This window comes from Hemiscyllium ocellatum, chromosome 16, assembly GCF_020745735.1.
Source record: "Hemiscyllium ocellatum isolate sHemOce1 chromosome 16, sHemOce1.pat.X.cur, whole genome shotgun sequence".
Classification (NCBI taxonomy): Eukaryota; Metazoa; Chordata; class Chondrichthyes; order Orectolobiformes; family Hemiscylliidae; genus Hemiscyllium; species Hemiscyllium ocellatum.
Window position 1 is genome coordinate 57,773,513 of NC_083416.1, and position 23,356 is coordinate 57,796,868.

At 41.0% G+C, this 23,356-nt stretch overlaps 1 protein-coding gene across 1 annotated transcript in view; it reads right to left on the bottom strand.

Annotated features, from left to right (window-relative positions):
• Positions 1 to 708: 708 nt before the first annotated feature.
• LOC132823225 (organic cation/carnitine transporter 2-like) overlaps positions 709 to 23,356 on the bottom strand; it is a 62,930-nt gene continuing 40,282 nt past the window's right edge. The window contains exons 7-10 of the mRNA XM_060836851.1: positions 22,825 to 23,039; positions 18,807 to 18,989; positions 12,090 to 12,225; positions 709 to 2,667 (exon numbers count right to left, since the gene is read on the bottom strand). Coding sequence (XP_060692834.1) covers positions 2,631 to 2,667; positions 12,090 to 12,225; positions 18,807 to 18,989; positions 22,825 to 23,039 — 571 coding nt within the window. The 3' untranslated portion in view covers positions 709 to 2,630. The remainder of the gene's footprint in view (positions 2,668 to 12,089; positions 12,226 to 18,806; positions 18,990 to 22,824; positions 23,040 to 23,356) is intronic.

Below are 23,356 nucleotides of genomic sequence, written 5' to 3' on the forward strand. Positions count from 1 at the left end.
AGATGCTGTAGGAAGATAGGAAAGGAGGTGGAGGGTGGCATTTTTGATTAAGGAATACATTACTGCTGTAACAAGGAAGGTATTTCTGAAAAATAGTCCAGTGAAAAATATATGGGTAGAAATTACAAATGAAAAAAGGAAAGATCACTTTGGGATTGTACTATAGAAAAACAAATATATAAAGGGAGATTTGAGATATATGTATGCATAAGAAAGCTGTAATAATGGGAGATTTTAATTTTCCAGAAATTGACTTAGATTACTACATTAAAGGTTTGAATGGCGAAAGATTTGTCAAATGTGGACAAGAAAATTTTCTTTATCAATATGTGGATGCTCCTGCTAGGGAAGTTGCAAAACTAGACTTTCTTTTAGGCAATAAGGCAGGACAGGTGACTGAAGTAAAAGTAGGGTCTAGTAGTTATAATTCTATTACTTTGAAAATGGTTATGTAAAAGGATATGTCTTCCATAAAAGTTAAAGATTTTAATTGGAGTAAGGCAAATTTTTAATGGTATGAGACAAGAAGTTGATTAGAGTAGGCTGTTCGCAGATAAAAGGACATCTGACAAGTGCTAGGCATTCAAGAGTTCAGAGGCATTTTGTTCTTGTTAGAGTGATAAGATTAAGGAACAATGAATGAATAAAGATATTGAGGTTCTAGTCAAGAATAATAGTCTTTATTTTAGATATAGACAATTTGGTTCATTTGAATCTTTGAATAAGGGCATTTTTGAGAGAAATCAGTAAGACAAAGGAGAATATGAGATAGCATTGGCAGATATGATTAAGGATAATCCAAAGAGATTTTACAAATACATTGAGACCAAAAGAGTAACTGGAGGGAGGGTAGGGCCTGTTAAAGATCAAGGAGGTTGTCTTCGTGTTGAACCCCAGGAATAGGAGAGATACTAAGTGAATAATCTTCACATTACAGAAGAGGAATTTCAGGAGGTCTTGGACAATATAAATGTGGATAAATCTCCAGGACCTAATCTGATATCCCAAAACTTTGTGGGAAGTAAGGGAGGAAGTTGAGACCCGTTACAGAAATATTTGCATCATCTACAAATACGGGTGAGGTGCTTGATAACTGGAGGGTGGCTAATCTTGTACCTCTGTTTAAGAAAGGTTGTAAGGAGAAACTGGAGAACTCTAGGCCTTAGAGTCTGACTTCAGTTGTGGGTAAATTGTTGGAGGTGATTATAAAAGATAGGATTTAGGGACATTTGGAGAGACAAAAAATGATTTGGGATAGTCAACATGATTTTGTGCAAGGAAAATAGTGTCTCACAAACTTGATTTGAGTTTTTGAGGAAGTTACCAAAAGCACAGCAGTGAACATTGTTTATTTGGATTTTAGTAATGCCTTTGACAAAGTTCCGCACGGTAGACTAATTCATCAAGTCAGGCCACGTGGAATTCAGGGTGAACTTGCCAATTGATACGTAATTGGCTTACTGGCAGGGAACAGAGAAATGGTGGAGGGTTGCCTTTTGGAGGAGGCCTGTGACCAGCAGTGTTCCGCAGGGATCGGTTCTGGATCCTCTTTTATTTTTCATTTATATAAGTGTTTTGGATGAGAATATAGAAGGTACGCTTAGTAAGTTTGTGGCTGACACCAAAATTGGTGGCATTTCAGTAAATAAGGTTTTCTGACATTGCAAAAGGATTTTGATCAAATGGGTCAATGGGCTGAAACATGGAAGATCACGTTCAATTTGGATAAATGCGAGGTAATGCATTTTGGTACAACAAGCAAGTGTAGGGCTTATAAAACTAGTAGGGCCTTGGGTAGTGTTGTAGAATAAAGGCACTTAGGTATGCAGATGCATAATTATTCAAAGCTTGTATCTCATATAGACAGGGTGGTTAAAAAGGCATTTGGCACGCTTGTCTTCATTGCTTAGTCCTCTTGAGTATAGGGGTTGGGATGTTATGTTGAGGTTGTACGGGACATTGTATTCCAGAAGAGGCCTCACCAGTGTCCAGTTCTGGTTGGCCAGTTATAGGAAGAATATTATCAAATTGGACAGGACTCAGAAGAGATTTACCAGGATGTTGCTGTGTATGAAAGGTTTGACTTATAAAAAAAGGCTGGATAGACTGGGATATTTTTCCACTGGAGGTTAGGAAGTTGAGAGGTGATCTGAATGAAGTTTACAAAAGTTTGAGAGATCTAAATAGAGTTGATGGTAGTTGTCTTTTCCCTAAGATGGGGAATTTCAAGATTAGGGGGCACATTTTTAAAGTGAGGAGAGAAATTTAGAAAAGACATAGGCAAATGTTTTAACAGAGGCCGGTTTGCATGTGGAATGAACTTCCTGAGGAAGTACAGTTATAATGTTTAAAAGATGTTTGGATGAATACGTGAATAGGAAAGGTTTGGAGGCATATGGGCCTGGAGCAGGCAGGTAGGTCAAGTTTAGTTTGGGATTATGTTCAGCACGGCCTTGTTAAACTGAAGGTTTTGTTTCCATGTTGTATGGGCCTATGACTCTAAGACAGTAGTAGTCCATAACGCAGACTGTCAGTAAATGAATGTCCACTTCTCTGTTTCTGCCAATCAGTTCCCAAAGCTGGGATAAATCTCCTTCTTATTATTGACCATTGTAGTGTGTTCTCCTGTTTTATGAAATTGAGTTCTGAGTATTTACACAATTGGTCCTGCAATCAAATCAAAAACAGCACTGTCATAAAGAATGAAACTCATTTTCCATTTCCTGTCACATTTGAGTAAATACAATTTAAAAATTTCAAGACCGATTTTATTCTTAATTCAGAAATATTTATTGTCAGATGATATGGTAAGGAAATTTGTTAATGTACTAATGCATAACTATATTATTGTTTATTAAAGATAAAGCAAATACATATTATATAAACTGATTGTGTGAAGCTGAATTCAGAACTATCTGATGATATCATACAGTCTCAGGAAGTAGGGAAGCTTCGCATCTTGATCATAGAATCCCTACAGTGTGGAAGCTGGCCACTCAGCCCACACTAACCCTCCAAAGAGCATCCCATCCAGACCGACCCCTCTGTAACTCTGCATTCTCCATGACCAATCCGCCTAACCTGTACATCTTTGGACTGCAGGGAGAATGTGCCAACTCCACACAGGTAAGTCACCTGAGGCTGGAATCTAACCTGGATCCCTGGCACCATGAGGTAGCAGTGCTAACTGCTGAGCAAATGTGCTGCCCCACATAGAGTCAGATGTGTCATCATTTTATTAATTTTATTAATTACTACGGCTACCTAGCCAAATAACCTATACCTATTATCTTCAGGCAATAAACTATATCTTGCTAAGACAAGTGTCTCTTCTTGTTAAGACTCATTCATGACTCATCGACTAGTGTTAACCAGACAGGTCTTTCGGCTCAGTGTAGAATCTTGATTTGGTGGCAGCAATCTATCCCAATAATTAATGGTTGTGGTTAATTTCACAGCATATAAAACAATTAGGGTTTCTAGGAAAATAGACATGAAACATTTCTACATGTCAGATTCATAGTTTTCAGTCAGTTGGAAAATAGTCGTCAAGAGACTCAAGCACAAACAATCTAAGTTCAATAATAAGTTTGTAAGAGGAATGGAATATCTCCAAAAGTTAAGACATTAAAGCATATTAAACTAATAAATGCAATAGCTTATTTTCTTCCTTTGGTATATCAACATGTCTCCCTGTTAGTCAGAAGGTGGAGCAGCAGCAGCACAGAGTGAGCATAAAATTCACTGAGCTTGGGGAGTGCTGCCTAGACTGTGAGGAGCATTCGGAGAAGCAGCAGCAGTGAGTGAGTAAGTATGTATAAAAGTCACTGAGCTTGGGGACTACAGCCAAGTCTGCAGGGAACAGTTGGAAGGCAGAACAACAGCAGCACAGAGTGAGTATAAAACTCACTGAGCTCCGTGTGTGTAGCTTAGTTATAGAGCCATAGAGATGTACAGCATGGACTTCGGTCCAACTCATCCATGCCGATCAGATATCCCAACCCAATCTAGTCCCACCTGCCAGCACCCGCCCATAACCCTCTAAACCCTTCCTATTCAAATATCCATCCAGATGCCTTTTAAATGTTGCAATTCTACCAACCTCCATCACTTCCTCTGGCAGCCCATTCCGTACACACACCACCCTCTGTGTGAAAATGTTGCCCCTAAGATCCCTTTCATATCTTTCCACTCTCACCCTAAAGCTATGTCCTCTAGTTCTGGACTCCCTCACCCCAGAAAAAAAGACCTTGTCTGTTTATCCTACCCATACCCCTCATGATTTTATAAACCTCTATACGGTCACCCCTCAGTCTCCGACACTCCAGGGAAAACAGCCCTTGCCGATTCAGCTTCTCCCTATAGCTCAAATCCTCCAACCCTGGTTAAATCCTTGTAAATCTTTTCCGAACCCTATCAAGTTTCACAACATCTTTCCGATAGGAAGGAGACCAGAATTGCACACAATATTCCAACAGTGGTCTAACCAATGCCCTGTACAGCTGCAACATGACCTTACAACTCCTGAACTCAACACTCTACCAATAAAGGAAAACATAACAAACGCCTTCTTCACTATCCTATCTACGTGTAACTTCAAATTCCAGGAATACTGACCTGCACTCGAAGGTCTCCTGTTCAGCAACACTGCCTAGGACCTTACCATTAAGTGAATAAGTCCTGCTAAGATTTGCTTTCCCAAAATGCAGCACCTCACATTTATCTAATTAATCTCCATCTGCCACTCCTCAGCCCATTGGCTCACCTGATCAAGATCTCATTGTAATCCAAGGTAACCTTCTTCTCTGAATACAACACCTCCGTTTTGGTGTCATCTTCAAGCTTACTAACTGATCTAACCTTGCTAACCAGTCTCCCATGGGGAACCATGTCGAACGACTTACTGAAGTCAATATAGATCACATCTACCGCTCTGACCTCATCAATCCTCTTTGTTTGTTCTTCAAAATACTCAATCAAGTTTGTGAGACATGATTTCCCATGCACAAAGCCATGTTGACTAGTCATACGCTGTTGATGCAAAAAATACTGGAGTGACGTCACATGGAAGCTGTGACCTGATTGGCTGGTAGGAAGTGGGTGGAGAGGGTGTAAAAGAGCATAACACAAGTATTAGAAATTAAATAACTCACCAATTTAGATAAATTAATAAGTAACTAAGTAGAGATAGCTGGGCCGATGGTGTGCTGTAGCTACATGATGTGAGAGCTGGCTATTCACTTTGTGATCACATTTATCTCTCCAGCCCAGAGGTTCACTGCCTTATTCCTAATCCCATTGTGAATGGCAGTGACCACATCTGCAGCAAGTGTTAGTTGCTGGAAGAACTCAGTCTCAGAAGTAATGATCTGGTATCTGAGTTTCAAATATTGCGGTACATCCGAGAGGGGGAAAGTTACCTGAGCACTTTGTTTCAGGACGCAGTCACACCCAGTGGATTAAGTAATTCAAATTCAGTCAGTGATCAAGAACAACAGGGTGTGACTGTAAGTAAGGCAGATAGGGGCTTCTGAGTTCAGGAATGGAGGAGCCTCAGATCTTGACCTTATTCAACAGCTACAAGATGCTTGCTCCCTGTATGGATGAGGAAAAGGGCTGTGGGGAGGATGAGCCAGCTGACCACTGCACTAGGATGCAGGTGGCCATTCAAGAGGGGGGAGCAAAAAGACAAATAGTTGTTATAGGGGTTCTCGAATTAGGGGAATAGACAGTATCGTTTGCAAGCCAAATGGTGAGTCCGCGTGGTGTGTTGCCTGCCCAGTGCAAGGGTGCAGGACATCTCTGACTGGCTTGAAAGGATGTTGGAGTGGGAGGGGGAGGATCCTGTTCTTGTGGTCCATGTTGGGGCAAGTAATATAGGCAAAGCTAGAATGGAGGACCTGTTTGGGGACTATCTTCCACTAGGAACGAAATTAAATGACAGGATCTCGAATGTCACAATCGCTGGATGATTACCCAAGCCACTGGCTTAGGGATAAGAAATTTAGAGAAGTAAACACGTGGCTAGGGGAGTGGTATGGGAACGAGGGGCTCCATTTCATGGGGCATTGGCATCAGTTTTGGAACAGGAGGGATCTGTACCGATGGGATAGTCTGTACCAATAGGACGGTCTCCACCTGAACCAATCTGGAACCAGTGTTCTAGCGAAAAGTGTGGTCATTAGGGCTTTAAACTAGTGAGTCGGGGGGAAGGGAAGGGGAAAACGACAGGAAGTATGATGGCTATTAAAATAGTAAGTAGCAGGCTAGGATGTGCGCGGGAGGGTTTAACTTCAAGGTAGACTATGAAAGTAGAAGGGAAAGATAACTCAGGAGGTATTATTAGAGATGCTGTGGTTTGCAAACTAGCATAAGGGCACTTTACCTGAATGCTCACAGCATTCATAACAAGCTTGATGAGTTAACGGCACAAACATCGGGAATGAATATTGTTTAGTAGCTATTATGGAGAGATGGTTACAGGATGTTCATGACTGTGAGTTAAATATCCAAGGGTAATAGACTATTTGGAAGGTAGGTAAGGGAGGTAGTATAGCTCTGATATTCAAGGACGACATCAGGCAGGTGCTGAGAGATGATATAGGTTCTATGGCAAACAAGGTTGAATCTATTTGGGTGAAAATTAGAAATTCTAAGAAGAAAATGTCACTGACTGGCATAGTCTAAGAGCCACCAAATAATATCGCATTGGGGTGGGTAATAAACAAATAATTAACTGGTAAGGCAATTATCATGGGAGATTTTAATCTGCATGTTGATTCATTGAACCAACTCAGTCAGAGTAGCCTTGAGGAGGAGTTCGTTGAGTGTATCCACGATAGTTTACTTGAATAATATGTAATGGGACCGATGTGGGAGCAAGCTATCTTGGATCTGGTCCTGTGAAATGGGATCGGAACAATTAATGACCCCCTAGTTAGGGATCCTCTTGGAAGGAGTGATCACAGTATGGTTGTGTTTAGAATACGGGTGGACAGTGTGAAGGTACCAGTGTCCTGTGCTTAAATAAGGGAGAATACAATGGATGAGGGAGGATTTGGCTAAAGCAGACTGGAAACAAATACTTTATGGTGGGACAGTTGATGAGCAGTGGAGGACTTTCAAAGTAATTTTTCAAAGTGCTCAGCAAAAGTGTATTCCAGTAAAAAGGAAGGACTGTAAGGAAAGGGATAATCTGCCATGTGTGCCTAAAGAAATAAGGAAGGCTATCAAACTCCAATGAGAAGGCACACAAGGTAGTAAAGATCAGCAGGAAACTAGAAGATTGGGAAAGCTTTAAAGGTCAACAGAAAGCCACAAAAAGAGCTATAAAGAAAAGTAATGTAGAACATGGTAAAAAGACTAACACAGAATATAAAGCCAGATAGCAAACATTTCTAGAAATATATAAAATGAAAGAGAGTGGCTAAAGTAAATGTTGGTCCTTTAGAGGATGAGAATGGGCATTTAATCATGGGATATGATGAAATGGCCAAGCATTAAACAGCCATTTTGTGTTGGTCTTCACAATGGAGGACATGAACAATTTGCCAGTAATTGAGAAAGAGATAAAGGTAGGTGAGGACCTGGAAACCATCATTATCACAGAAAAGGTAGTGTTGAACAAACTAATGGAGCTAAGGATAGTCCAGTCTCCTGGCTCTGATGGAATGCATCTTGGGGAACTAAAGAGATGGAAGGAGAAAAGCAAGTGCTCTTATGGTAATTTTCAAACATTCACTGACTCTTGGGCAGTTCCAGCAGATTGGAAACAGCAAATGGAATGCCATTACTTAAAAAGGTTGGTAGACAAAAGATGGGGAATTATAGACTGGTTAGCTTAACTTCTGTAGTGGGGAAGATGTGGGAGTCTATTATCAAGGAAGAAATAGCAAGGCATCTCGATAGAAATTGTTCTGTTGGGCAGATGCAGCATGGGTTCATAAAGAGCAGCTCACGCTTAACTAATCTTTTGGAATTCTATGAACAGCATGGTGCACAATGGGGACTTAGTAGATGTGTTGTACCTCGACTTCCAAAAGGCCTTCAACAAGAGGGTGCCACACAAGAGGCTGCTGCATAAGATAAGGATGCATGGTGTTATGGGTAAAGAATTAACATGGATGGAGGATTGGTTAACTAACAGGAAGCAAAGAATGGGGATGATTAAGTGCTATCCTGGTTGCCAATCCATAACCAGTGGTGTACCTCAGGGTTCAGTTTTGGGACCGTAATTATTTACAATTTATAGAGATGATTTGGATGTGTGTCAAAGTTTGCAGATGACACTAAGATGAGTAGCAGAGCAAAGTGTGCAGAGGACTGTGAAACTTTGCAGAGGAACTTAGATACTTTAAGTGATTGGGCAAAGATCTGGCAGATGGAAAACAATGTTAATAAATGTGAAATTGTCCATTTTGGTAGGAATAACAGTAAAAAGAACTATATCATGAATGGTAAAATGTTGCAGCATGCTACTGTGCAGAAGGATCTGTGTGTCCTTGTGCATGAATCACAGAAGGTTGGTCTGCAGGTACAACTGGTAATTAGGAAGGCAAATGGCAGTTTGTCTTTCATTGCTGAAGAGATAGAGTTTAAAAGTAGGGAGGTTATGTTGCAGCTGTATAGAGTGCTGGTGAGGCCACACCTGGAGTACTGTGTGCAGTTTTGGTTTCCTTACTTGAGGAAGGATGTACTGGCAACAGAGGGGGTGCAGAGAAGGTTCACTCAATTGATTCCAGATTTGAGGGGGTTGGCTTATGAGGAGAGACTGAGTAAATTTGGGATTACATTCATTGGAATTTTGAAAAATGAGGGGGGACATTAAAGAAACATATGCAATTATGAAGAGAATAGATAAGATTGAAGTAGAGAGGATGCTCTCACTGGCAGGTGAAACCATGACAAGAGGGCATAGCCTCAAAATTATAGGGAGCAGATTTAGGACTGAATTGAGAAGGAACTACTCCACCCAGAGGGTGTGAATCTATGGAATGCCGGCCCAGTGAAGTAGTTGATGCTACTTCAATAAATGTTTTTAAAGCTAAGATAGATTTTTTTTGAACAATAAAGGTATTAAGGGTTATGTGAGAGGGCGGGTGAGTGGATCCGAGTCCACAAAAAGATCAGCCATGATCTTATTGAATGGCAGAGCAGACTCAAAGGGCCAGATGGCCTACTCCTGCTCCTAGCTCTTATGTTCTTCTGTAACATGCTTTACCAAGCATGTTGCATGAACAAGTCAATGTTGTTCGAAGGCCAATTGATATCTCAATCCAGTGATAATATGCAATTATTTGTTTTACAAGAAGATTTGCTTTAAAATGTGATATTGAGACCTAGAGTCATCAGAGATAGCACATTCACTGCCTGATCCATATTGTGATCAGTAATACAAGTGGGGGTTGTGGTATTTGTCTCAGTGAAAGCTAAATTTGCCTTCATCCTAAGAGATGGAAAGAGTTACTAAATGTTACTATGAGTAACATGGGGCAAATTAACAGGGGAATTAAAAATGTATTTCTTGAAAGAAAAACAATTTATGTGCTACCTTTCAGGACTTCAGGGTTTCAGACCATAAGATAAAAAGGAGCAGGAGCAGAATTAGACAATTCAGTCCAATGAATCTGTTCCGTCATTTGATCACAACTGACACGTTTCTCAATTCAATTCTCTTGCCTTCTCCCCCTCATCCTTAATCCCCCTAATCAATCAAGACCTATCCATCTCTGTCTTGCGTACAATCAACGACTGGCACCCACAGCACTCTGTGACAATGAGCTCCACAGATTAACCAGCCTCTGGCTGAAGAAATTCTTCCTCTCCTCAGTTCTAAAGTTCCCTTTTTTTCTGAGGCTGTGACCTTGGGTTCTTCCCCACATACAAAATATCCAGGCCCCTCCGTGTACAATAAGTTGCAATGAGATCCACCACATCAACATTCTGGACTCCATCAAGCACTGATCCAGAATCCTCAACTGCTCCTCATATGACAAGCTCTTCATCACTGGGATCATTCTTGTAAACCTCCTCTGGACAGTCCAAGGTCTGCACATTGTTAGATACAAAGGCCAAAATTTCTCTCAATATTCCAAACGTGGTGAGACCAGACCTTTGCGCAGTCTCACGAATACACCTCTGCTTTCCAAATGAATGCTAACTTGCATTTGCCTTTCTGACTGCCAGCTGAACCTGCATGTTAACATTAAGAGAACCCTGACTTAGGATTCCCAAGTCTCTTTGTATTTCAGATTTTTGAAGCCTTTCCCTGCCTAGAAAATAGTCTATACCTCTATTCTTCTTAAATGCATAACCTCATATTTTCCCACATTATATTCCATCTGTCAGTTCTTTGCCCATTCTCCTAATTGCCCAAGTCCTTCTGCAGCCTCTGATCCCTCAACACCACCTGCCCCTCTACTATCTTTGTGTCATCTACAAATTTAGCAACATTTTGCCATCATGTCCTTTGTCAATATCGTTAATGTATAACATGAATAGTTGTGGTCCCAACACGGACCCCTGTGGAACTCCACTAGTCACTGGCTGCTGTTGTGCGAAATACTCCTCATCACTCTTTCTGCCAGTTAGCCAATCCTCTTTCCATGCCATATTTTTGCTCCTAACACCATGGCCTCTTATTTTAGTCAATCAATTTGTGCACAGCAAGCTCCCACAAACAGCAATGTGATAATCTATTATAGTTCTTAGACTTGACTTGAGAATATAAGCTCTTCTGACTCAAAACTGTGAAAACAAACTGAGCTTGTGGTATTTTATAATTAATAAAAAAAAAAGAGATGCAGGGGGATTGTATCTGACTGAACAGATTGGGTGAAGACCAGAAGTTACTTGATAGATCTTCTAGGATCATGTCCAAACAGAATTGGCATCCAGAAAGTGTCAAGGGCACAGGCCGTGATTTAATGTCAGCTTTCTCCAGGAGATCCTGACTGGTCAGTGCAAGTGAGGAATTCAGATAAGCTCCCACAGCCAAATCTTCCATCATTACACAATATTTTGGCTATCTGGCACTGAAACTACCGAAAACACACAGTAAAATAACATAAAACAGGCGTTACAATGAAGCAGCCTCATGCTATGATAAAGGTATATCAACGTACTGAATATGCTGATCTGAAGTTGTGCTGGCACTGTACACTGGGTTGCATTGGCCAGTTTTTGTGCTGTAAACTACAATAGCAGAATGTAATAAATGGTGGAGTTTCCTGCCTCATCAATTAACAAGTCAGCAGGCAATGATGCCAGCGACCCCTCAGCCATTTAATACTTGGAGGCTAAACGCTAAACTTCCAACTCGCACTCAGCAGTACAGTCAGTGTTGCAACAGGACCTAGAAATGAAAATCAGCCATTGAGCAAGGAACCCAGTTGGGTGAGGCTGATTAACTGGGGCAGTCAGGAAGTGAGGGCTTGGGGGTAGAAATGTTGCATCAAAGACTGGAGTCATTCTCCTGCTGGCTTTGGCCCTTGCTGTCATTGAGTCACTCTGTTGGGCCGAGGGTGCCCCGGTTTCCTCCCACAGTCCAAAGATGTGCAGGTCAGGTGAATTGGCCATGCTAAATTGCCTGTAGTGTTAGGTGAAGGGGTAAGTGTAGGGGTATGGGTGGGTTACACTTCGGCGGGTCGGTGTGGACTTGTTGGACCGAAGGGCCTGTTTCCACAGTGTAAGTAATCTAATCTAATCTAATCTAAGCATGATTGACTCTCCGCTGAGCCACCAGCAACCCACCAGGGTATAACTGACAGCTTGTCCACACAGTATGGGCTACCCCATCACCACTATCAGAATCCCAGAATTCTTAAGGTCATAGGAGTTCCATGACATGTTTGCTGTCAAATTTCATATCCGATCTCCCTGCTGTTCTGTGGGTGAGGAAGGGATTTACTCAAACTCTACCCAACTTGTCCAAAAGGAAATCTTATGAGCCTCTCCAGAAACCACCACTTTATTCCGTTTGAATTAAATCCCACTCAGCCAAACCGTCCATCATTGCTGATCTCTTAAACCCTCACAGAATTAAAATTAACATTCTCATTCTTATGCACAAAATAACTTTACTCACTTACCCCTTAATTTTCTGCATCTGGTTAATGGTTTCTGGGAGAGGAACATTGAGTGTTTCAGGCAGGAATAAGACCAGGATTGCTGAAAACACAGTCGAACCTCCAATCAGAATATAAGGCAGGAAATCATAATGAATACCTGTGAAAATATAAATAATTTCTGTGCAATGCATTTTTGATAGATGAGAAATTTATTGCATAAGAAATTCTAAGACCTAACCCAAAATTTTCTATTCTGTGATGTGGTGCATGGCATGAACATACTGAGCCATGCTTTTGGATATTTTGTGTGCTTATTCCAGAATCTCTTGCCTCCCAGCATTAATTTGTTCATAGTTCCCATCTGGAACAAAGAGAGTACTGTAGAAATGCACAATATCAGATTCCACATTGGCATTGACGTTATTTAGTTCTAACTCAAAAGCACCACTCTTAACACTTCCACCATCTGATTTGCCATAATGTTTGTTTGACAATGCTGGATGAACAGGAACTTCTTCCCTCTAAGTTAAATGAAGAATCATCATCTGAATGTGAAAAGGCCACTGATTGCCGAGCACGTGGACTGGTAAGATATAAAAATAGAAGTCTAGCTGAAACACTCAAGCCCAAACACCCATCTTCTATGAATTCCTTCTTTGTTGGAAAGAAAGATGCATTCCACAGGATCTTTGTGATCATCAACAACTATGGAAGCATCTCACTTCTCAGTGACACAAGGACAACCTGTACTCGGGTTATACTTGAAAGACTCTACCCACTTACAGGCTGGGTATATTGTCGCAAAGTGTGGTTTATGTTTTGTCAGATCTTCAGTGCACATGATCTTCGCTAAACACCACGATAAGAAAAGTGTAGGGAGTAGAATATTTGTCTTTACCTTACTTTAGTAGTTCTCACCAATTAAATCTAATCAACAAAGCAGACCTCAGCAAACCTCTGAGGAAATTTGGCTACCAATGAAAGCTCCTCGCTCTCATCTGGTTCTTTTCTGACAGCATGCACTATAATGCACAGCATGATGGATCCATTTCTGATGGTTTCAGGGTGAAGAATGGAGTGAAATGGGACTCTGTTTGGTATTTTCTTCTCCATCTTCTTGAGTTTTTCCTCCTTGCAATTTTGGGTAGAGTTTAACTAAATTTTAGGTCAGAAGGAAAGTTTTGGACTTGTCCATATGAAAAGCAAAGACAGCATTTGGAGAACTCTAGCGGAAGATGCCATGCTCGTTGTTCACACAGAAAGTTAGCTACACAGGCTCAAAGAGCATCATTGTCAGGCCAGTAGCCAGTTCTCCCTGGTCATATGCTTCAAGAGAACTGTGGTTATCTCACAAGTAGGGAGTGTTGCTGACCAAAGAGACCTTGGAGTGCAGGTTCATAGCTCCTTGAAAGTAGAGTCGCACGTAGATAGGATAGTGAAGAAAGCGTTTGGTATGCTTTCTTTTACTGGTCAGAGTATTGAGTACAGGAGTTGGGAGGTCATGTTGCAGCTGTTCAGGACATTGGTTAGGCCACTATTGGAATATTGCATGCAATTCTGGTCTCCTTCCTATCGGAAAGATGTTGTGAAACTTGAAAGTGTTCAGAAAAGATTTCCAAGGATGTTGCCTGGTTATGAGGATTTGAGGTAGATAGGATAGTGAACACGGCGTTTGGTATGCTTTCCTTTATTGGTCAGAGTATTGAGTACAGGAGTTGGGAGATCATGTTACGGCTGCACAGGATATTAGTTAGGCCACTGTTGGAATATTGCATGCAATTCTGTCCTCCTTCCTATTGGAAAGATGTTGTGAAACTTGAAAGGGTTCAGAAAAGATTTACAAGGATGTTGCCAGAGTTGGAGGATTTGAGCTATAGGGAGAGGCTGAACAGGTTGGGGCTGTTTTCCTGGAGCGTCGGAGGCTGAGGGGTGACCTTATAGAGGTTTACAAAATTTTGAGGGGCATGGATAGGATAAATAAGCAAAGTCTTTTCCCTGGGGTGGGGGAGTCCAGAACTAGAGGGCATAGGTTTAGGGTGAGAGGGGAAAGATATAAAATAGACCTAAGGGGTACCTTTTTAACACAGAGGGTGTTACATGTATGGAATGAGCTGCCAGAGGAAGTGGTGGAGGCTGGTACAATTGTAACATTTAAGAGGCATTTGTATGGGTATATGAATGGGAAGGATTTGGAGGGATATGGGCTGGGTGCTGGCAGGTGGGACTAGATTGGGTTGAGATATCTGGTTGGCATGGATAGGTTGGACCGAAGGGTCTGTTTCCATGCTGTACATCTCTATGACTCTGACTCTATCTTTGCCCTTGATCACAGTAAACTACAAGAAGTGGTTCTAATTCTGTTAAGTCCAGGTTGCTTCTGGATGAAGAACTCTGTACATGCATAGTGAAAGCAACTAGCAACTTTGAGCGATTCGCAAAACGTGCTTGATGGAATAACATCAAGCTAGCTGTTCGGGCTAAGATCCTGTTTATGAGTCCTGTGTTTTCAGAACTTTGTAAGTTTATGAAAAATGAGCAACTTTCAACTATCAAGAAAGGAAGCTGAACAACTTCCATCATTGATGTTTGTATGCGTCCGGGCATCTCGTGGATAAAATCATGTCTGCAGCCGTTTTCTCAGAGGCAAATCTCCCAAACCTGTTGGCAGTCATCAAGAGACCTTATTGCCTTAAGCATGTTTGAAGACTTAAAGCACAGTCACATATGTAATGATTTTCTACTTGACGAGAGCTGGAGATAAACAAACAGTAGGAAATCTATAGCCCCCACTTCAAAGATACTTGTGAGCCTCAGCTGAAGGTTATAAGCCTTAGCTTTTTCACCTGAGACACATGCTAACAATATAGGAAGATGTTGACATCATCTATGAGGATATGTGCCACCAAGGCTAAGCAGCTTGGCAACTGGCACCATTGGATGTAGGTTTGCTCATTGAGCTGAAAGGTTCTTTCCAGATGTTTCGTTACCTTACTAGCTAACATCTTCAATGGACCTCATACGAAGCAATGCTGAAAATTCCTGCTTTCAATTTATATATTTGAGTTTCTTTTGGTTGGTGATGTCATTTCCTGGCACCATCATTGGAAAACAACTTACATTGGATACTTCAATCATTAGCAAAAGTGCACACTACACAAAACTATCCAGATCCGTATGGTTTGATTTTACACATATCCATCATCTTACAAAGATGTAAGCATGCAAACTTTTCTAAACCAAACTTATCTTTTTAAAAAATATTTCTTAAAACCTGTCTTCACAGTATTAAAGAAAGTGGCCCTGGAAAAATTGGATCTTGCAAAATTCTACAGACACTGAAGGAGATGCTACAGATTGCAGGATGGTATTGTAACCATAATATTGAAAGAGGGGGAGAGAAAAATAAAGAGAATCATAGACTTCTTCACCTAACATCAATCGAGGTGAAAATGTGAGTCTATTATAAAAGATGGCAGAATATTTGGAAAACAGTAACGGGATTGGAAAAATCAGCATGAGTTTATGAAAGGCAAATCACAGTTAACAAATTTACTGAAGTTTATTTGAGGACGTAACTAGTAAAATAGATAAGGGGGATCCAATGGATATAATGCATTTGGATTTTCAGAAGGCTTTTGGTCAGGTCCCTCATAAGAGGTTAATGGGCAAAGTTAAAGCAGATGGAATAAAAGCAAGGTATTGGGATGGATCAAGAACTGATTGACGAACAGGAAACAGAGAGTGAGGATCAATCAAGGAAAGATTGACTCAAAGGAGAATACTCCAAGACTTAAATGCTCACTGCCCCTTGAAAAAGAATCCAATGAATTAAATTTCTCATTCCTTTCTATCAGCTTTGCTCTAGGTGTTGGAGGTGAATTAATTTCTCTTTCTACAGGTACTTGTTTCACTTCAACACTTGCAGCAATCTGTGAGTGCTGAGGTGCAGCGAGGAACATTTCAAGGATTCCATGAGAAAGGACAATTTTGTTCCAGAGGCAATCTCTGTCATTAATCAGGGACTAAAGATTCTTATTCCCTCTCTGTGCTGTGTCTGTTTGAAGGATTAAGTCATCAGTCATTAACAGTAACAAGAGTGTTTGTTTAGCTCAACATTCACTGCAATCTTGAAGTTATTTGCATTTTTGAAATGAGGAGACTTTTTTCTCTCCATCAAATATCTCTCTATTGAATCAGCTTGGACAAGATGTTTCCAAATCTTCAGCAATCTTTCATTTTCAGCCTCCAGGGCTTGATTATGCTATTTTCAGCCAAGAGCTTGACTTACATACAATAGTCTCACTGAGGGAACTAGACTGTCAATTCATAAGGTCTGAGCTTTTCAATTTGTTCCTCTGTTCAACTTTAATCTTGGTGAAGGCATGCTGTGTCTCTATCAGCTCAATAATCATGTCTTGTAAGCTTTATTTGAAAAATAACCTCTTGTGTTCTTTGGTTCGATGGTGGGTTTCACTTATAGCTATGGTCTCTGCAGATCAACAACTTCTGAATGTTGCATATTAATCTGATCCAATTTGCACTTTAAGATCTCTTTCTTCCTGACTAACTTCTTATTCCTTAAAATTGTTGTACTTCTTCTTGATGGTCCTTGCCTTAAGATAATAGCTTTTCTCCAAACATTTTCTCTCTACACGGTTACAATATTTGTTGCTTAAATTAGTTTCTGTCTTTATAGGTGTGACCCATCCATCCCAACTGAAGCTCCAATGGTCTTGAATTTATCTTGAAGCTCTTCCTTTCATGATTGAAGATGCTTTTTTAACTCCATAATTTTTGTTATCTCAGATTCTGGGCCAAATATTTAGACTGCAGATATTTCTCAAACTGCGCTTGGTTTAATTTCTGATTCAAATGGTGCAAGATCATTTTCTTGCTTCTTAGCTGTGATCTGAATATATATTTAAACTCACAACCACTTAAATTTCAAAGGACAAGGGCAGCAGATGGAAACACCACCACCTGCAAGTTCCCCTCCAAGGCATTCACCTCCCTGACATGGAAATTCATCGCTGTCTCTTCAGTGTCACTGGGTCATTCCCTCCCTAACAGCATTGTGGGTCTACCTATAGCACACTACTGCAACAGTTTAAAAAGGCAGCCTCTGAGGGGCAATAGGGATGGGCATGAAATGCTGGCCCAACCAGCAATACCCACACAAAAAAATAATAAATTGAGATGAACTGAATGGACTTGAGACAGTTGTACTGAGATGGGATATGCACATAGTGTGCCATGATGCCAAAGGGATGGTGTGGGTGGAGTAGCTGGAAAACATCAGAACCTGCAGCAATCATGTCTGAGAGCCCTGGAGTGATTCTATGTGCTTCAGGCAAGTAATGGTCTATCATTGTGTCCTCTACCGCTTTTAGGGAAGAGAAGCCTTCCCCAAGAGTTCCTGGCCAATTGGAGAGCTGGCAGTTCTTCAGGCCCAGGACCAGTAACAGTGGAGGAGGAGTTGGTCAGGTTCACTGGGGCTAGTGAGGCAGACCCTGGAAAGGGGTGGAATTGTTCCTGAGGGAAGTGGAGAGCAGTTGCCATTTTTTCTGACAGTCACAAAGAGGCTCACCCTCCCATCCCCTTTGCTCGAACCCAGAACACTGGAACAGGCTACGAGATCTTACCTGACATTAACCTAATGTGGCAAAGGTATCTAATCCACTCTACTCCATCCCCTGCAACCCCTCCCCCAACAATGCCATGCTTATACAATATACTCAGTGGGAGACAGATCCCTTAAGACACCCTTACTCTGCCACTTAAGGCCTCACTGGTCAATGTATAAGCAGGAAAACTTTACTCAACCTTACACACCCCGAATGAATTGCAGAGTATGGAGAAGTTAAGGGCACTCCTTCCTACTTGAGTCTCAATTCTGCAGTGATCCCCACCTCCAGCCTGCATCAGAGGGAAATTATTCAATGAATCACCAGCATACATAGTTGCAGCCAGGTTGGAGGTAAATGATTCTGCCTACAGAACAAATTCTTCTGCTGAGAATTCAGATGAGGAGAGGGCTGATGGGCATGCACAGAGAGGTTTTGAGGGCTTTGGCAGACTTAGCACATGAACTGTTTTCACTGCAAAGGAACACAAAGAAGTCGAGCTGTACCTGGGCACAGACATCACTGCATTGCTTGGAGCACATTCTTCCAGTTTGGAAGTGATGGCTGACACAGGACAGCACCTTGGGTGGAGCTATGATGCAGCATTCAATAGTCAATGTCTCAGCTTCCAATACAGCCTGAGCATTTGCCACTCAGCATCTCAGTGCTACAGGGGAAGCTCAGACTCTGGGAATCTGTGAGATCTGTGCTTATTATCATGAAAACCCCTTGTGCCTTTGGAGGCTCAGACTGCTACCAAGGAGGATGAGGATTTCAGTGTTCAAAGGGGCTTGCTCACTGTTATAGCAGTTTCAGTTCCAACATATTGTTTGGATAGCTTAGGTTTTGCCACAATAGATTGTTCATAGTTCTGTGATGTATAATCCCCTATACTCTCTCAGAATTCCACCAGTGGACTTCATCACATCAATGCCAGTTCATCAAAGTCCTTGCTATTGCCTGTCAGCCAGCTAACCCAAACTGTTGCCATACCTGACATGGTTACACTGAATGAAACTATGTTAGCGATATGAATGGTGTGGATTTGGGAATCACCATTGCTTAGGCCATCTATGTATTCTCATTTCATACAGAATGCAGACTGACAACTTACCAAGATAAAAAATGTAAGGTGAACAGATGGAACCCACCCTAGAGAACATGGAGCTCACTCCAACACTAAGGTTTCTTATCGTGGTTGGATACAACTCCACAGTGTAAACATAAAGAATGGCGAAAGCAATCGTGGTGCAAAATTTGCCAATCATCACCAGTGCTGTGGAAAATACTGAGAGATCTGGAAAAAAATATACACAAACATAATTTAATAGAAGGTGCACTGGTTTACAAGACAGTTATCTGTATGATCTTGAAGGGTTTAGAGAGGCAATATCATTATGTGACACAAAATCAGAAATTGCTGGAGACACTCAGCAGGTCTGGCAGCTTCTGTGGAGACAGAGAGAGAGAAAGAGGGAGAGAGAGAGAGACAGACAGACAGAAAAACAGAGTTAATATTTTAAGTTCAGTGACCCAGAGGCCTTGGTATTTGAAAAAATAATCACCAATTGGAAGGGAAAGTGATGGGCATTGGGCAACTGGTTGCCAATGTGAATAGAGAGTTTATGAGCATTCGAGAGCTAAAGAATGTTACAGATTTAGCAAAAGCTGAGGCTTCACATGTTTTGATTTTAAGGATGAGACTTTTAGTCTGAACAAAAGGGCTGAGGTAGGAAACAAGACAGATGATGCTAAGGAGGTGGAATGAACCATATATTTTTAAGATGAGTATGAACACTCTTGTTCTTCTTGTGACTCTGACTGATGGAATTTGGAAATGGATTTAGGACCCAACTGCACATTCAAGGACTTTGGAGTGCAGAGGGAGGTTAGAGGTGGACAGTAGGTTTGCTTTTGAGGAAGATGGTGATGACAGCAAATTTAAAAGAGAGAGAACAATTTACAATTCATGTAACAGAATCGGGGCAATGTTGCATGACCAGAATATTGAGTGGAATTAGATCAAGGTAACTGGAGCTGGAATTCATGGATAAGATGAGGTCAGAGGGGGCATGAAAGGAGATGCAGAGACACTAAAGAAAGGTATAATATCAGGGAGAGCAAGTCAGACCATCAAATAAAGATTGGCCAGGCAGATCACTAGAAAGAAGGCTCCTGAGAGAGATAGCTGATCAGATTGTCAAGAAGCTTGTGAGTTCCTTACACACTGCTGGAGGTGGAAATAAATCAAAACTGTTGATTCTTCTTTGAAGATTTCAGTGTCCATTATCATGTGGGATTCCTCAAGTTCTGAAAGGATATAATGCCCCACCACCAACATCTGTGGAGCAGAGGTCAGGAGGCAGGGTGTTAACAATGTTACTCACTGCACCCATTCTCTGCGCTTGAACGGAGGGGAGGGGCTCATTAACTATATAGTAACACTCCAAAACACAGAGCGCAAATTCATGCCCAAAGCACTCAGGAGCATTCAATCAACTGAGCATCTTGTGTAGAATAGGCAGAGTTTCTGAGGAGGTGCTCCTCCAGTCACAGACTAGTTCTCTCTGTGCTTGCTGCTGCTAGGTTCATTAGCAAATCCATCAGCAGCCAACATGGAATAGAAGCAACTTGTGATTGGAGGAGCAGAGAGAGAGAGAGGGGAGAGGGAGAAATTGTGAGGGAGACTACAGGGGTCAGTAGCAGACAAAGAGAGAGAATTAAAGCTGCTGGAGTTGAGTGTAAGAGACAGAGGCAGGGACAGGTATCAGGAAGTGGTGGGAAAGACAAACATGGGGCAGGCTCCAGGGATTGGGATGTGGGGAGACGCAGGAGTTGGGAGAAGATAGAAAGACAGAGGGTTATCCTGGAGTTGGAGGAGCAAGTCAAAACGATTGTGGAGGCTGCAGGTAGGGGAGAGAGATGGGCTTCAAGGAAGTGAGAGAGGGAAACTGCAACATAGGGACAAGGGCCATGAATGAATGTAAACAGTATCAATCACTGGGCCCATTCTCTGAGGTTGAGGGGAGGGGCGGGAAGGGGCCTATTGTCACATATATTTCGGAAGATGTAGTAAAAAGTGTTCTGTCACTACTAACCAGTGGTATTTGGAGGTACAAAAGGATTTTAAAAATACTTAAATGCAGTTCATCTTCATTGGCTGGAGTCCTAAACACAGTTCCAGGACCTATGCAAGGTCTCTGCAAGGTTCATTGTTTAGGCTTACCACAGCCAGGAATCCCCACTCCACCATCACTGCAGCAGATGTCTCACTGCCAATTCCAGGAGTCCATGCATCAGGCCTACGAAGCCAGGAGTTCCCACTCCAGTCACCCCTGACACCACTCTGGCCTCCCTGCAATATCAGGGAAGATGAAGAAAAGAAGTAAAAGGAAAAAAAAAGGAGAAAGAACAAAAGGATTTGGCTGACCTGGAGTGGGCAGGCCTATCGTGCCAGAGTTGACATCTTGAATAGTTGAATGAGGCTGCAAAAGGGAAAGAAGAGGAAGAAAGAAGAAGAGGTGGAGAAGGGAGGTTAGAAGGCATGGGAAAGCTGCAATAGTTGGAGGAGAGACAAGCAGGTTGCAGAAGAAAGTGAACTACTTCAAACTATTTTAAACAATATAATTTTCAACAAACTAAGCTAGGAAAACTGTATATCACTAGGTAATACATACTTTTTAAATTAATGTGAAATATCGAGCTTAAGGCTACATGTGCTCAGAAGCTACTACACAGCTGAGAAATGTAATGGATTCTATTATAATGAGTACTGCATCAATCATTAAATTTAAGTCTGAGGTGGAGATCAGAAATGCAGTAAAACAGATAGTCTCTTCCTGGTTAAAATGTTCCAGTTTTGTGCATAGGTGATCAAAATGGATTACTTTTACCTCTCCTGTTTGTTGAAGATCTATTTGGGGTGATGGCTTTTCTTGTGTAGAAGTGTGTCAGATATCTTGAATAGAAACTTTTGTTGCTAACGTCTACCTGTTGTCTCATGCCAATTTAAAATCTATAGGGGCCAAGTAATTATTGCTTTCCTTGTAAGTTATAGGTTTAATGTTAATGGAGTAGAAATATTTACTGAGGAAGATGGTTTATTGCTACAGTTAAAGGATACAAAGACGGTAAGAAAAATGAGAAGGAATACAAAGACTCGTCACATTCACATTGAATGTTGATAATGAACAATAGTAAAATCAGTTTCTCTATCATGGCAGAATGAAAATCTGATTGGTAGGAACTAAGCATGCATGAAAAACGGGCATTAGTATAGGAAGCCATGGCAAATTGAAATCTTTGGGGGAAAGAAAAGTTGAGAACAAGACAGAAGTTTAATGGTGGGTAATTTAAGGAAGGAGCTAATGGAGATTTAAAAGGAAATAGGAACAGTGTTAATTGAGAAAGATCCAATTACTGTGACAGTTATTATGGAAATAAATTTGGGTGGTCAGCATCTGAGCAATTAAAGCTGAATTATGATATGTGAGGGTTCTCAGCAGTTGATTTCCAACAAATGTCTACCACATCTTGTGGAAATACCTGTATTTGCACATTGTCACTCTAAAAATTAATGAAGATCACAACACATTGACAACAGATGATGCATCTGATATGAATCAACAGCATGTGGTTGGAGGAATGACATGTTACAGGGTTATAGGGATGCAGCAGCAAGTGAATACTAGACTGATTTGTTACTGATCATAATGTATGTCATACTCTAACAGTCTGTTGTCTCCAGATTGGAAAAACATAAATGTTCCATATTATGATAATACACCCGGTTAAAAAAATGATTTTTTTTATCATTTGTTTGGAACAGAAATGAAAAGTTGGTTTGTCAATTCATCTCTTCTGCCAATTATGATGTTAAGTAATGTATGAAGTACATAAAACTGGTTTGATTAGTCAACCATCAACTTTCTTCCCTCATTGTTCTTCTCACAACATCTCAATCTTCAAGTGCAGCTGAAATTAGTTTGTGGAACAGCACAATAATATCTGAGGGATTACACTGCCTATATATAAATATATCTATATATATTTCAGTTTATCATAAAATGTTGCTTTGAAATTTTTATCAAGACATTTTTTTGTTCCTTATAACTGTGTTGTAAAAAAATTACTTGAAGACATGAGGCGAATGAAGAAAAGGACAGCTCCACCAAGAAAAAGTGATCCTGAAAGGCTGAACCTTCGGGAAGATCTCTGGAGAAAAAGCCAAGCAGTTACATAGGCTGGAACTTCGACTACAGCAGAGATGAAACAGTTCAAATAGTCATCACCGTGGAGATTTGGTGTGCTCAAAGACAGAGCAAAGTATCCAGCTGAAGTAAACATCCTGCAAAATAAAATGGAGAATCTTCTTGTAAAATGACTTTTTAAACTTGCCTCCCTGAACTCTCCTCTTCCATTATAGTTTTACTCGGATTTTCTTACTCTCTCATTTGCTCTTCCTGTTCCACCTATTTTTCCTCCAAGGGTCAGGCAGTATATTTGCTCTCTAGAGTCTATGGGAATGTCAAGAATGAAAAGCTGATCAGAAATATTCTCTGAAGGCAACTGGTATTCTAAATTTACCTCCTTTGTCCTGCAGAAACTGCAGCATGCGTATTGGAGATTGTTTAGAAAATCAAGCATTGTACACAAAGCTGAATG